Source organism: Moschus berezovskii, chromosome 12 (genome assembly GCF_049115385.1).
Source record: "Moschus berezovskii isolate FMDL1 chromosome 12, NW_MosBer_1.0, whole genome shotgun sequence".
Taxonomy (NCBI): Eukaryota; Metazoa; Chordata; class Mammalia; order Artiodactyla; family Moschidae; genus Moschus; species Moschus berezovskii.
Window position 1 is genome coordinate 55,116,454 of NC_142471.1, and position 14,076 is coordinate 55,130,529.

The 14,076-nt window shown below is 41.6% G+C and overlaps 1 protein-coding gene across 1 annotated transcript in view; it reads left to right on the forward strand.

Moving 5' to 3' along the window:
- PAPSS2 (3'-phosphoadenosine 5'-phosphosulfate synthase 2) overlaps positions 1-14,076 on the forward strand; it is an 89,672-nt gene that overhangs the window by 50,719 nt on the left and 24,877 nt on the right. The window contains exons 2-7 of the mRNA XM_055425156.2: positions 2,329-2,446; positions 8,487-8,722; positions 9,693-9,831; positions 10,360-10,478; positions 10,600-10,713; positions 12,697-12,808. Of these exons, the coding sequence (XP_055281131.1) occupies positions 2,329-2,446; positions 8,487-8,722; positions 9,693-9,831; positions 10,360-10,478; positions 10,600-10,713; positions 12,697-12,808 (838 nt within the window). The remainder of the gene's footprint in view (positions 1-2,328; positions 2,447-8,486; positions 8,723-9,692; positions 9,832-10,359; positions 10,479-10,599; positions 10,714-12,696; positions 12,809-14,076) is intronic.

Consider the following 14,076-nt stretch of genomic DNA (forward strand, 5'->3'; position numbering starts at 1 on the left):
TCCTTTTTTTGCTGTATTCCCAGTATGGTCTCTGGCACTTAGTAGGAGCTCATTTACACAAACATTTACTGGAAAAAAAATCAACAAATGAACAGATGAATGGACTTTGGGGCCTGATATCCAGACACAGTGTTCTTAAATTTAATGACAGTGATTAACAACGGAGAGAGAGGAAATGTTAATGTTATCGTTGAGTCATAAAGTGTACTTGAAACAAAAGACTCAGGATACCTTCAGGGGGTTTGTTCACCCAGGGAAAAGACGGCTACAATATCTCATGGAGTAGGGTCATTTGTCCCCATTTCTGAAGCCTCCTGTGCAAGCCAACCCTGCGTCCCAACCCTTCCAAGTCTTGGATTCCAGCTGGGCTTGTGTGATGGATGATTAGAGCCTCTCGCCTTGGAGAGTTTTAGGTAACTTAACCCAGCTGATCCTGGCTTCAACACCTTCCCCGTGGCTGCTGCTGACACTGATAATGCCATTTCCTGCCAACTGTTCCCTCTGCTGGGCTCTGTACCTCACTAGCATGCCCACCTCTATGGGTGTGCATTGTCTTTCTGGGCCCCTGAGGGCCAGCAGGGGGGTCCTTCCTCCTTGGTCTTGAAGTGGTTTTCCTGGTCCTAATCCATCTGTCTGCAGACTCTCCTGCTGGGGCTATCCACTGAATGATCGTGTCAGAATCCACATCTGTAGGGAACTTGGCCACTTACAAAGTATGTTCCCATCCATTATCTATGTGTGTGTGCATTACTTGCTCAGTCATGTCTGACTCTGTGTGTCCACATGGTCTGTAACCTGTTGGACTCCTCTGTTGATAGAATTCTCCAGGCAAGAATACTGGAGTGGGTTGCCATTCTCTTCAGCAGGGGATCTTCCTGACTCAGTGATCAACTCTGGATTTCCTGAATTGCAGGCAGATTCTTTACCATCTGAGTCATCAGGAAGCCTATTATCTATAGGACACTCCAAATAGCCCTATTTGTATTTTCCTTGGTTTCCTCCCCGCCCCAACCCAAGGAAAACCATAAAGAGGTGATTTAATTTGCTCCAGAATATAAAAGTTGCTCATGTGACCCAGAGTTTTCTAAGACTCTCTGGGTCTTGCTCAAAGAATATTGGAGCTTTCTTTTTTTTTTAGCTCTGATGGGTGTACATGTTTGGTGTTTAAAAGGCTTCATAGATTTTTACAGTTTGGCAACTTGGATTACATCTATCATTGTTGTTTACTCATTAAGTCGTGCCCAACTCTATGATTCAATGGACTACAACTATAGCACGCTAGCCTTCACTGTCTGTCACTGTCTCCCTGAGTTTGCTCAAATTCACATCCATTGAGTTGGTGATGCTATCTAACCATCTCATCCTCTGCCACCCCCTTCTCCTTTTGCCTTCAATCTTTCCCAGCATTGGATCTTTTCCAATGTCATTAGAAATGTAGTTACCATATCAAGGACACATATGGGTGGTTCTCAACTTTTTAATTATGTGACCATCATTATGGATTTCCCTGGCCCACCTCCATTTTCCTCCTTGGATCACATATTACTTTTTAAAATGTCCACTACAAGCTGTATTTACTGACTCATTTTACTTTCTTTATTTATCAGACATTTATACCTTCCAGAATTTAGGGTCAGGATCAGATAATCTGTGCCCTCAAGGGGCTGATTTTATTACACCCAAAATAAAGACATTTGAGATTTGAGTATTAGCCTCCAAGACTAATAACTGGTACATTTCCATTTCTACAGGGCTTTTGGTAGATTAAAAAGTTCACACTGACCCTTGGGAAAGTGGAAGCAGATTTTAATGCTTGTGAATAACAAGTCTTATTTCAGGGAGAAACTCTCTAGTCACTGATATCTGTGTCTGGGTGGGAGAGGAAGGGGTATAAGGGCCTTTAACCCTTCTCCATGGCTCCCTAGAGAGTGAAGCTCAACCAGCCTCACCCTAGTACTCCCTCAGCAGCTGGTGTATTTGGGCTGTTCATGGCCAGAGGACTTGGGAAGAACTTGCATTTATAGAAACAAAGACATTCTGCTAACCATTGGCTAAAGGTAGACATTTTAAAATGGTCCTGGGACCAGAAGTTTTACATTATATCAATAGTTGTCTCTTTCAAATTTTACCTTCCAAGGGCTGTGATAGATCTTCTAAAGGCAGTGTCTGTTTCTAAATGAGTAGAATTAATTAATGTAACTCTGTATGTCAGTTATAAAGGAGGAGTATTAGTTAGGGAAGACTATGTAGTCTGTTATTTTATTATATGTATGCATATGAGATTTATTATTTTATTAATCAAATATTGTGCTTTATCTTGTTTCGTAGGAGAACCAACAGAAATCCACCAATGTCGTGTATCAGGCCCATCACGTGAGCAGGAATAAGAGAGGGCAGGTGGTTGGAACACGGGGTGGTTTCCGAGGATGTACAGTATGGCTGACAGGTATGCTGTGTTGAGATCTAAATGTATTTTATTTTGACTAAAATTTGGTGGTAACACACAATTTTAAGGAAAATAATGTGATATATTTTATGTGTCCATATACATATTCAATGTGTATTTTAATATTAGAAGGAGGCTGAGGGCTGTAGTAGAAAGCTTGGGTGTCAGTCCTAATTCTACACATCTGTGAGAAACAGGGTTTACATCAGGTCATAGAATGTTTCTAGTTCTCTGTTTCCACCTCTTTGACAGGAAAGGATGGACAAGTTGATTATGACATTCCCTTTCCGCTCTAAGGAATTCTGGAATCCTTAATTTCATACCTAAACACATTTCAGTTCAGTTCAGTTGCTCAGTCGTGTCCGACTCTTTGCGACCCCATGAACCACAGCACACCAGGCCTCCCTGTCCATCACCAACTCCCAGAGTTTACACAAACTCATGTCCATTGAGTCAGTGATGCCATTCAACCATCTCATCCTCTGTTGTCCCCTTCTCCTGCCTTCAGTCTTTCCCAGCATCAGGGTCTTTTCAAATGAGTCAGCTCTTTGCATCAGGTGGCCAAAATATTGGAGTTTCAGCTTCAACATCAGTCCTTCCAATGAACACCCAGGACTGATCTCCTTTAGGATGGACTGGTTGGATCTCCTTGCACTCCAAGGGATTCTCAAGAGTCTTCCCCAACACCACAGTTCAAAAGCATAAAGAAAGCGCTCAGCTTTCTTTAAGGTCCAACTCTCACATCCATACATGACCACTGGAAAAACCATAGCCTTGACTAGACGGACCTTTGTTGGCAAAGTAATGTCTCTGCTTTTTAATATACTATCTAGGTTGGTCATAACTCTCCTTCCAAGGAGTAAGCGTCTTTTAATTTCATGGCTGCGATCAGAACCTGCAGTGATTTTGGAGCCCAAAAAAATAAAGTCAGCCACTGTTTCCAATGTTTTCCCATCTATTTGCCATGAAGTGATGGGACCAGTTGCTATGATCTTAGTTTTCTGAATGTTGAGCTTTAAGCCAACTTTTTCACTCTCCTCTTTCATTTTCATCAAGAGGCTCTTTAGTTCTTCTTCACTTTCTGCCATAAGGGTGGTGTCATCTGCATATCTGAGGTTATTGGTATTTCTCCCAGCAACCTTGATTCCAGCTTGTGTTTCATTCAGCCTGGCATTTCGCATGATGTACTCTGCATATAAGTTAAATAAGCAGGGTGACAATATACAGCCTTGACGTACTCCTTTTCCTATTTGGAACCAGTCTGTTGTTCCATGTCCACTGGCAGTTAAAAATGAGGCTTTCCTAATTTGACATCAAGCATTTGGCTGTCTATTACAGATGTTCTTTATTCTTTTTCAGATGTTTTAACATTCTTGGGGGCTATTTTACTTATTTAAAAAAATTAAAATCCAGTCAAGAAGAAAAACTCTATGTTTTCTACGTAGCTGAGGATGGTCCCTTTTGTATAAAAATAACTCATTTCCACTGAAGTGACCAAATGAATCTTCTTTTACTTGTGTTTGTATAGCCCCAGAATGTCAAAGCTAAGGGTTAGTGACAGAACTGGAATTAGTCCTGGGCTGTTACCTATATTTTCTGAATATAGGTAGAGAAAGCTGATGCCTGGAAATGCAGGTCTGACATAGGCTGAACTCAAAAGAAAAAAAAACCAGGTTCATTTTGGAGACGTAATATTTCACATGGAGATGAGCTTAGATGCAAAGATATGTTTATCAGGGTTATGAAATCAACTTATGTGTCACTGTCTGCTCACATATATGGATTTATTCTAACCTGAAGATAATTCTAAAAAACACAGCAAGCAAGGACCTGCCGTGCATCTTTTCTTGCTCTTCTGAGTCTTTCCTGTTCCTGTCTGAAGCAGCCGCGTTCTTCTTTTTCAAGTTATTTCCTAGTGCCTGCAGCACTTGTCCTTGGTTTCCTGGTTTCATCCATCCCTAGAACAGCAACTTTTCCCACTTTCCAGGGCGTGGCTGCACAGTGGGCATGGAGCCTGCTTTGTTCCAAAAGGCAGGTTCACTGGTCTCAACTCCTGATATGTTTCCCCAGGTTCCCTCTAAGAGACGTGCTGTGCAGCAGTTGGATAAAACGGCTACACTCCAAACGTTTCCCTCTTGCAATGTGTTTGCCTTCATGCGTTCATTTAAATTTTGAATCAAAACATATATACAGGGACTTCCCTGGTGGTCCAGTGGCTAAGACTTGGTGCTCCCAAAGCAAGGGGCCTGCTTTCCACTCCTAGTCAGGGAACTAGATCCCACATGCTGCAAGTGAGTTCTCATGCCACAACTAAAGGAAGATTGAAGATCGCACGTGCCGCCACTAAGACCTGGCACAGCCAAATAAATATTTTTTAAAAAAATCATATACACAGAGTCCATTTTTCCTAATGTGAAACACCCTTGAAAAGAAAGAAAAGAACTAGTGGAAGAGAAAAACAAAAACTCAGAAGTATACTTCCTCCATCTTTTCTTACTTTCAAAAAGTCTTGTCCTCATTTACTTTTTATTCTCATATTACAGATGTTGGATCAGTTCAGTTCAGTTCAGTTCAGTAGCTCAGTCGTGTCCGACTCTTTGTGACCCATTGAACCGCAGCACGCCAGGCCTCCCTGTCCATCACCAACACTCAAACTCATGTCCATTGAGTTGGTGATGCCATCCAGCCATCTCATTTTCTGTCGTCCCCTTCTCCTCCTGCCCCCAATCCCTCCCAGCATCAGAGTCTTTTCCAATAAGTCAACTCTTCACATGAGGTGGCCAAAGTATTGGAGTTTCAGCTTCAGCATCAATCCTTCCAATGAATACACAGGACTGATCTCCTTTAGGATGGATTGGTTGGATCTCCTTGCAGTCCAAGGGACTCTCAAGAGTCTTCTCCAACACCACAGTTCAAAAGCATCAATTCTTCAGCACTCAGCTTTCTTCACAGTCCAACTCTCACATCCATACATGACCACGGGAAAAACCATTGCCTTGACTAGACGGACCTTTGTTGGCAAAGTAATGTCTCTGCTTTTTAATATACTATCTAGGTTGGTCATAACTTTCCTTCCAAGGAGTAAGCGTCTTTTAATTTCATGGCTGCAATCGGCATCTGCAGTGATTTTGGAGCCCCAAAAAATAAAGTCTGACACTGTTTCCACTGTTTCCCCATCTATTTCCCATGAAGTGATGGGACCAGATGCCATGATCTTAGTTTTCTGAATGTTGAGCTTTAAGCCAACTTTTTCACTCTCTTTCACTTTCATCAAGAGGTTTTTGAGTTCCTCTTCACTTTCTGCCATAAGGGTGGTGTCATCTGCATATCTGAGGTTATTGATATTTCTCCCGGCAATCTTGATTCCAGCTTGTGCTTCTTCCAGCCCAGCATTCCTCATGATATACTCTGCATATAAGTTAAATAAGCAAGGTGACAATATACAGCCTTGACGTACTCCTTTCCTATTTGGAACCAGTCTATTTTCCCATGTCCAGTTCTAACTGTTGCTTCCTGACCTGCATATAGGTTTCTCAGGAGACAGGTCAGGTGGTATGGTATTCCCATCTCTTTCAGAATTTTCCACAGTTTATTGTGATCCACACAGTCAAAGGCTTTGGCATAGTCAATGAAGCAGAAATAGATGTTTTCCTGGAACTCTCTTGCTTTCTCCATGATCCAGCGGATGTTGGCAATTTGATCTCTGGTTCCTCTGCCTTTTCTAAAACCAGCTTGAACATCTGAAAGTTCACGGTTCATGTATTGCTGGAGCCTGGCTTGGAGAATTTTGAGCATGACTTTACTAGCGTGTGAGATGAGTGCAATGGTGTGGTAGTTTGAGCATTCTTTGGCATTGCCTTTCTTTGGGATTGGAATGAAGACTGACCTTTTCCAGTCCTGTGGCCACTGCTGAGTTTTCCAAATTTGCTGGCATATTGAGTGCAGTACTTTCACAGCATCATCTTTCAGGATTTGAAATAGCTCAACTGGAATTTCATCCCCTCCACTAGCTTTGTTTGTAGTGATGCTTTCTAAGGCCCACTTGACTTCATATTCCAAGATGTCTGGCTCTAGGTGAGTGATCACACCATTGTGATTAACTTGGTCGTGAAGATCTTTTTTGTACAGTTCTTCTGTGTATTCTTGCCACCTCTTCTTAATATCTTCTGCTTCTGTTAGGTCCATGCCATTTCTGTTCTTTATCGAGCCCATCTTTGCATGAAATGTTCCCTTGGTATCTCTAATTTTCTTGAAGAGATCTCTAGTCTTTCCTATTGTGTTGTTTTCCTTTATTTCTTTTCATTGATCAGTGAGGAAGGCTTTCTTATCTCTCCTTGCTATTCTTTGGAACTCTGCATTCAGATGCTTATATCTTTCCTTTTCTCCTTTGCTTTTCTCTTCTCTTCTTTTCACTTCTATATGTAAGGCCTCTCTAGACAGCCATTTTGCTTTTTTGCATTTCTTTACCATGGGGATGGTCTTGATCCCTGTCTCCTGTACAATGTCACGAACCTCTGTCCAGAGTTCATCAGGCACTCTATCTATCAGATCTAGTCCCTTAAATCTATTTCTCACTTCTACTCTATAATCATAAGGGATTTGATTTAGGTCATATCTGAATGGTCTAGTGGTTTTCCCTACTTTCTTCAATTGAAGTCTGAATTTGGCAATAAGGAGTTCATGATCTGAGCCACAGTCAGCTCCTGGTCTTGTTTGCAAGCCAAAGATGCAGCTCCATCTTTGGCTGCAAAGAATATAATCAATCTGATTTCGGTGTTGACCAGATGGTGATGTCCATGTGTAGAATCTTCTCTTGTGTTTTTGGAAGAGGGTGTTTGCTATGACCAGTGCATTCTCTTGGCAAAACTCCATTAGCCTTTGCCCTGCTTGATACTGACCAGGCAAATCAGGAGAAACCAGATTCTTCAAATCTAGGGAATTGCAGTTGGGCCTCAGCTTCACCTACATTAGTTGTGTGATTTTTGGATCAAGCTCGCTAAGCCTCTTATTTGTAAAATGAGAATGAAGATAGTACCTCCTCATAGAGATATAGGTAGAACTGAATGAAATAAAGCATGTATGTGCTTAGCAGAGGTCCTGGTCCCTAGTAAAACTCTCAGTAAATATAACTGGTGTTACTTCAATGTATTAAAATAAATATTCAATGATCTATATTAATACAGTTAACTGTGTTTGGAAATTTCTACTATTTTTCTCATTTTCTGATACAAAAGAATCTACTAGAGATTCAGGAATCTCATTTCTCCTGTCCTACAACTGGACATGTTTTAAGAGGAATTTATCACATTGTGTGCTAAATCACTTCGGTCGTGTTGCACTCTTTGCAACCCTATGGATGGTAGCCCACCAGGTTCCTCTGTCCATGGGATTCTCCAGGCAATAATCTGGAGTGAGTTACCATGTCTTCCTCCAGGGGAAGGGACAGGAGAGGAGGGGCAGGGCGGGCTGGGGGTATGGCTTAGGTGATCAACTGACCCTCTTAGTGGTGCTGTGTGGGGATCATGCCACAGTACCGTGCTTTTGCTCCCAGACACCTCAGAAATGACACTTGGTTTGTGGGGGTTTTGTATCTTTTTGTTTATAATTTGTTCCAACTATGCCAGGGTGTAATTTTATTTTGAGTCCCTTATAGTTTCTTTGTATCTGTTGCTCCAGGAGACCTTTGTTCAGGTGCAAGCACTCTAATAAAGGGTCCCAGGTTCCAGCCTGTCTCAAAAGCACAACCCCTGGGGACTGTATGGAGCCTGCCAAGGTCTCCTTATTGACAAACCTCTTCTGCTTTGAAAGGCTATAATCCTAATAAAGGACAAATAGTTATTTCAAGATTTGAAAGAAATGCTAGTATTTAACTTTCAGTAAATTTCACTTTTTCTAGATTTGAATGGTTTGGATTTGAGGTCAATCAAATGACTGTCATGAGGGTTTTAATTACTCTTGAATTAGGTAAAACTTAGAATCAATCACAATTTATCATCTTAAACACAGACATCTCCAGTCTTTTCTTGACTGTTCTCAACAGGTCTCTCTGGTGCTGGAAAAACAACAATCAGTTTTGCTCTGGAAGAATATCTCGTCTCCCATGCCATCCCTTGCTACTCCCTTGATGGTGACAATGTCCGTCATGGCCTCAACAAAAACCTTGGCTTCTCTCCTTGGGACAGAGAAGAAAATATCCGCCGGATTGCAGAGGTGGCCAAGCTGTTTGCCGACGCTGGTCTGATCTGCATTACCAGCTTCATTTCTCCTTTTGCAAAGGTAAAATGACTTGGCAACATGTACGATTCCCACACACAGCGCCAGAGCTCTCCAACTGCCAGGATGAGGAGCTGGTGGAGGGGAACAACCACCAGAGCAATGTCATATTTTGTTTCCCCCACCTTCCCTCACCGCTCACGTGCTCCCTCATTTCCTCTCTTTAATATTGGTTACATAAAGAGAGTCCCTTCATTTCCAGATGCCAGAGCACCAGTTGACGTAAACCCTTCCACTTTCACAATGGTAAGTACACTTGGCCAGAGTTGAAAGGAAGAAAAAGTTAAACAAGAACACTCCTAAAGCTCAGTAATTTTTATTTCTCCGAAAAGTCAGAGGGCTTGCCTGACTAAAGAAAACAGCAGTTCATTGACAAGGCATCACGTTTTCTGTGTTTAATGTTGAAATCAACGAGGTGGAGTGTCACTCCTCTTGTTTTAAAGCACAGAATTGCTATGAGCTACAAATAAAATACAATGGCTTTGAACACATCCTTCAAATGAAATACTGTCATGTTGCCAGCCCTGTCTTTTAGTTGGGATTCTTTTCTGTGGTTTTTTTATTTCTTTTTTTTCTTTTTAAAGTCCTTGGGAGAGTTGTTTACTAGAGTGAAACTTCTCTAAAGGGCGAATTTCCTGCTGCCTATGCAGAGCTCAAACCCTAGGGTTATCTTAAGGCCATGGAAGACCAGAGTACAGTGTTTGTGATGAAGTTCATTGTGAAACCTCCACTTACTTTCTTTTTTCAATATTCATTTATTTGGCTACGTCATGTCTTAGTTGTTGCCTACGGTATCTTTGTTGTAGCATGTGGAATTCTCTAGTTGTGGCACTTAGTAGTTGCAGCATATGGGATCTTAGTTCCCCAGCCAGGGGTCAAACCTGTGTCCCCTGCATTGGAATGCGAATTCGTAGCCTTTGGAACACCAGGGAAGTCCTTTTTCTCACATTCTTAAACGTAATTTTTTCCCCAGGATCGTGAGAACGCCCGCAAAATCCATGAATCAGCAGGACTGCCGTTCTTTGAGGTATTTGTAGATGCGCCTCTAAACATTTGTGAAAGGAGAGACGTAAAAGGCCTCTACAAACGGGCCCGAGCTGGGGAGATCAAAGGTAAGATGGCCAGCTCAGTCGCCCTTTTGGCACTTACTTATGCCACCAATTCGTATGTCTGTCCCCAGAAATCTGTCTGAGGATTCAAAGACTGTTTTTCAAAACTACATAAAGCACACACAACTTTTTATCAAACCATAATATCTTCAATGTCTCCATGGGCTTATGAAAATGTGGGCTTGTATTTCTCAAGAACTGTCACCCCAGCCATAAGCAATCAAGTTCAGAGAACTAAAACAGATGTATGTATGTGACTGTGTGTGTAGGAGGAATTTTTCAGAGTTTTCCTCCCTCTTGTCTTCCTTTTCCATTCTAATGAACTGCAGAGGACTTGGACTCAGGTTTTATTGAAAACACAGGTGTAAATGTTCTTACCTATGACTGGAGGTCAAGGAAGGCTGTTTGACCTTTTCTGTTTTAATATGAGTACAATGGTTGAAAACATTTATTCCAACATGTGCTGTGTCTTATTGAGTCAAAACATTGTTCTGTTGGTGCAGATGTTACTTTCAGCCTTCTGCTTTGCAGGGTTTACGGGTATTGATTCTGATTATGAAAAACCTGAAACTCCTGAGCTTGTGCTTAAAACCAATGTGTCCTCTGTGAGTGACTGTATGCAGCAGGTGGTAGAGCTTCTACAGGAGCAGGTGAGTGGACTGAACTTAATAATAATAATAATTTTACAAAGTCATGAGAGATCATCTATTTACTGAAGTGTCCTTTATATAGTTTTCATTCCAAATGGTTACCAAGTCTGCTTCCTTTCAGAACATTGTACCCCACACTGTAATCAAAGGCATCCACGAACTCTTTGTGCCAGAAAACAAACTCGACCAAGTCCGAGCTGAGGCCGAAGCACTCCCTTCGTTATCAATTACCAAGGTAAGAGGATGCAAACTGGCTGACAGAAAATTTGGCTTCATATCAGTTATTATAATCCATTTACAGTTACTCTCAACAATAAGGTAGGTTTGCATAAGGAAAATTCAATTCCTATAAAGAAAAACAGTTGCTTTCACCAACTTTTTTTTTTTTTTTACTGCTTTTCTAAGAATATCTCTCACCAAGAGTTGCTACAAAGCAGCTGATCAATTGTATGTTCAGGAAGATAACTTCTGTACTTGCAGAGGACAGTTTTATATAGTTGTTATACTTTCAGTTATGCCAACATACAGGCATTTTGTGCTAAGTTGCTTCAGTCGTGTCCAACTCTTTGTGACCCTCTGGACTGTAGCCCGCCAGGCTCCTCTGTCCATGGGATTCTCCAGGCAAGAATACTGGAGTGAGTTGCCATTTTTCACTCCTGGGGAATCTTTCTGACCCAGGGATTGAACCAGTGTCTCTTGTGTCTCCTGAATTAGAAGGTGAGTTCTTTACCACTAGCATCACATGGGAAGCAATGGGCAGTAATTATTTGTTGACAGTTGCCAAGAAAATAGTTTGTCTAGAATATAAGTGTTTCTTGGACCACTGAGAAGGAATTTTACTAAAACAAAAAGCAACCCTAATCTAAAGTGATATGAATACCTTGATCTTTTTTCTACATTGCACATCCCACTTTTCCTTTATCAGGGAGAGTCCAGTCTTAGAGGGAGTTTTAGTTACATGGATTTACCATCTGGGTGATGTTAAGATGCAATCCCAGCAAACAGCCCTGCAAATACCTTGGCTTCTTTAGGGCTTCCCGGTGATAGAGGTAAAGAACCCACCTTAAAGAACCCGCCTGCCAGTGCAGGAGACAGAAGGGATGTGGGTTTGATCCTTGGGTTGGGAAGATCCCCTGGAAGAGGAAATGGCAACCCGCCTCAGTATTCTTGCCTGGAGAATCCCATGGACAAAGAAGCCTGGTGGGCTACATTCCATAGGGTTGCAAAGAGTTGGATATGACTGAAGCAACTTAGCATGCACACTCTGTAGGTTAGGGTTAATTGGTTCATACAAGGTGATCAAGTCTTCGTTGGTAACCTCTTGGTATCCATTAAAACCCTGGACATTTTTATGAGTCAGGGTACATTGGGAACGTGCTTCAGCTCATGAACACCCCAGGCTGTAGTAAGTCATGACAAATTTATAAACAGAGCTCCTTGACTCTACACAATAAATTTTGAGTCCTCCAATGCTTCAGGCAGATAGATGAGAAACACATAATTATAATTGTGGAATTTGAGTTCCAATAATAGAATGGTCTGCAAGGTACAGAGGAACTTCAGAGAGTCTAATGATTAATTCTTTTGATCCTAGGGATGACAGGGAAAATTTCAAAGCAATGGTCCACAAGCTGGGTTTTATATTTTGAGATGGATTTTTAAATGATGAATAGGGTTTTCAGGTAAAGGGGGGCATGGGCTTGAAACCATGTGTGTGTTCAGACTACACATGGCCTGGCACTGTTGGTGACTAGGCTCCTGGGTGGGGAATGGTGGCAGGTGAACATTCCTACAGAAGCCCCTAGGGCCAGAGCTAGTATCATGCTAAGAAGTTTGGACATTTATCTTAGAGTCAATGGTTTGCCCAGTTCAATCAAATAGCTAGCATATTGGTGAAAACAATGTAGCCAAACCATAATTATTATGGAATAAAGAATGTACACTGAATCTTCAACACAGTCGCAGATTGTAAGAATAGATACAGCCCAAAGTGCTCAAAGAAATCATCCCAATTTGGAATCCTTTTGGCACGCTCCCAATAGAAGGTTCTAGACTCACACTTTTCCAGCCCCTAGATCATGGGACAGCATTACATTTGGGAACGCTTAAAACATAAAATGTTCTGCCTTCATTCTCTTCTCAACTGAATAAGAACGGACTGCCCTGGGGCCGGATGGCTGGAACACAGAGCTCATGGACTGCTTTTTTTGTTTTGCAGCTGGATCTTCAGTGGGTCCAAGTTTTGAGTGAAGGCTGGGCCACTCCACTCAAAGGTTTTATGAGAGAAAAGGAGTACTTGCAGGTTTTACACTTTGGCACCCTGCTAGATGGTATGGGTTTCTGTTTGTTTCTTACTATTTATTATTAGAAAAATATTTCTCAGAAGTCTTCACAGGAACAAGAAATGCTAATCACTGGTTTGTAAAACATATTGTGAAAATATGTATTTATTATGTGTCCAGTTATGTATAAGTTTCCATTTTTAGGATTTTTTTTTTTTTTGGTTATCCTCAAAGGATTATTGATTACCCAAAGCTAAGAAACCAAAAAGTGAAGGTTTAACTTCCACCCAGTCAAGAGAAGGTTAAGTCTGTTTCACCTCCACTTGCCCTTTCATGGCCCTGATATCAGAAGACAGTGGACAGTGAGAAGCACCATTGCCAGCTGTCTGGACCATCCTGGGGGAGCCAGGGTGAACTCCACATCACTGCTGACTTGTAGGATGCCTCCCATCCTCCAGCAAACGTTACTGCAGCAGCTGCCTTCCTTGGAGCATAAAGTGTGGCTATTCATGTCCATACAAGAAATATATTAGGATGACTTCATCCACTAAATTCTAGTAGGGGATTTTAAGGCAGCTTTCTGGGCAGAAGCTGAATGGCTTTTAGAGAACTGCTCTTGTCGAGGTTGGAAGGATGTTATTCAGAACACTTCCGGATCCTTCTATGATCGTTTCCTTCCTAGAACTGTCTTGACCTTATCAGCTAGCACTTATCTATTTCAAGATCTTGGGGTATTATTGATACGTGGGGAAGGGATGGTGATAGATGCACACTGAATTTATAATCCTGAACAGGGCTTCAAACCTTTTAGGAAGAAAAATCAGGTGTTCTTTCTTTTGAAAGATGTTTGTGTTCTAGGCTTGTGCCCAGGGAATGAGACATAAAGCAACCCCGGCGGTATTTAGGCTTCAAACCTTCCCATACTCTCCAGAAGTCTCCTTAATTCCTATATAATTAATAAAAATAGTTACCAGGGATATAATAGGTAGCCCACCTCTGCCTAAGTAGAGGCAGAATATCATAGTGGATAAGAATGAGCCATGGAGCCCGACTCTGGGTTCATTTGCCAGTGATTAGCTATGAAGTTGGAGCACATTACTTAAACACTCTGGGCCTCAGTTTTCTCATCTGTAAAATGGGGATGTTAATAAAAGTACCTACCTCATTGGGACTTAAAAGACTTAACCTTCTCATTGGGATGTTGAGCATTTAAAAGGATACCTCGTCCAATATATTCCATATATTATATTTCATAAAATATTTTCCATATATTTACAGCTCCCCGCCACCCCCATGTACAATTAAAAGGACATGAA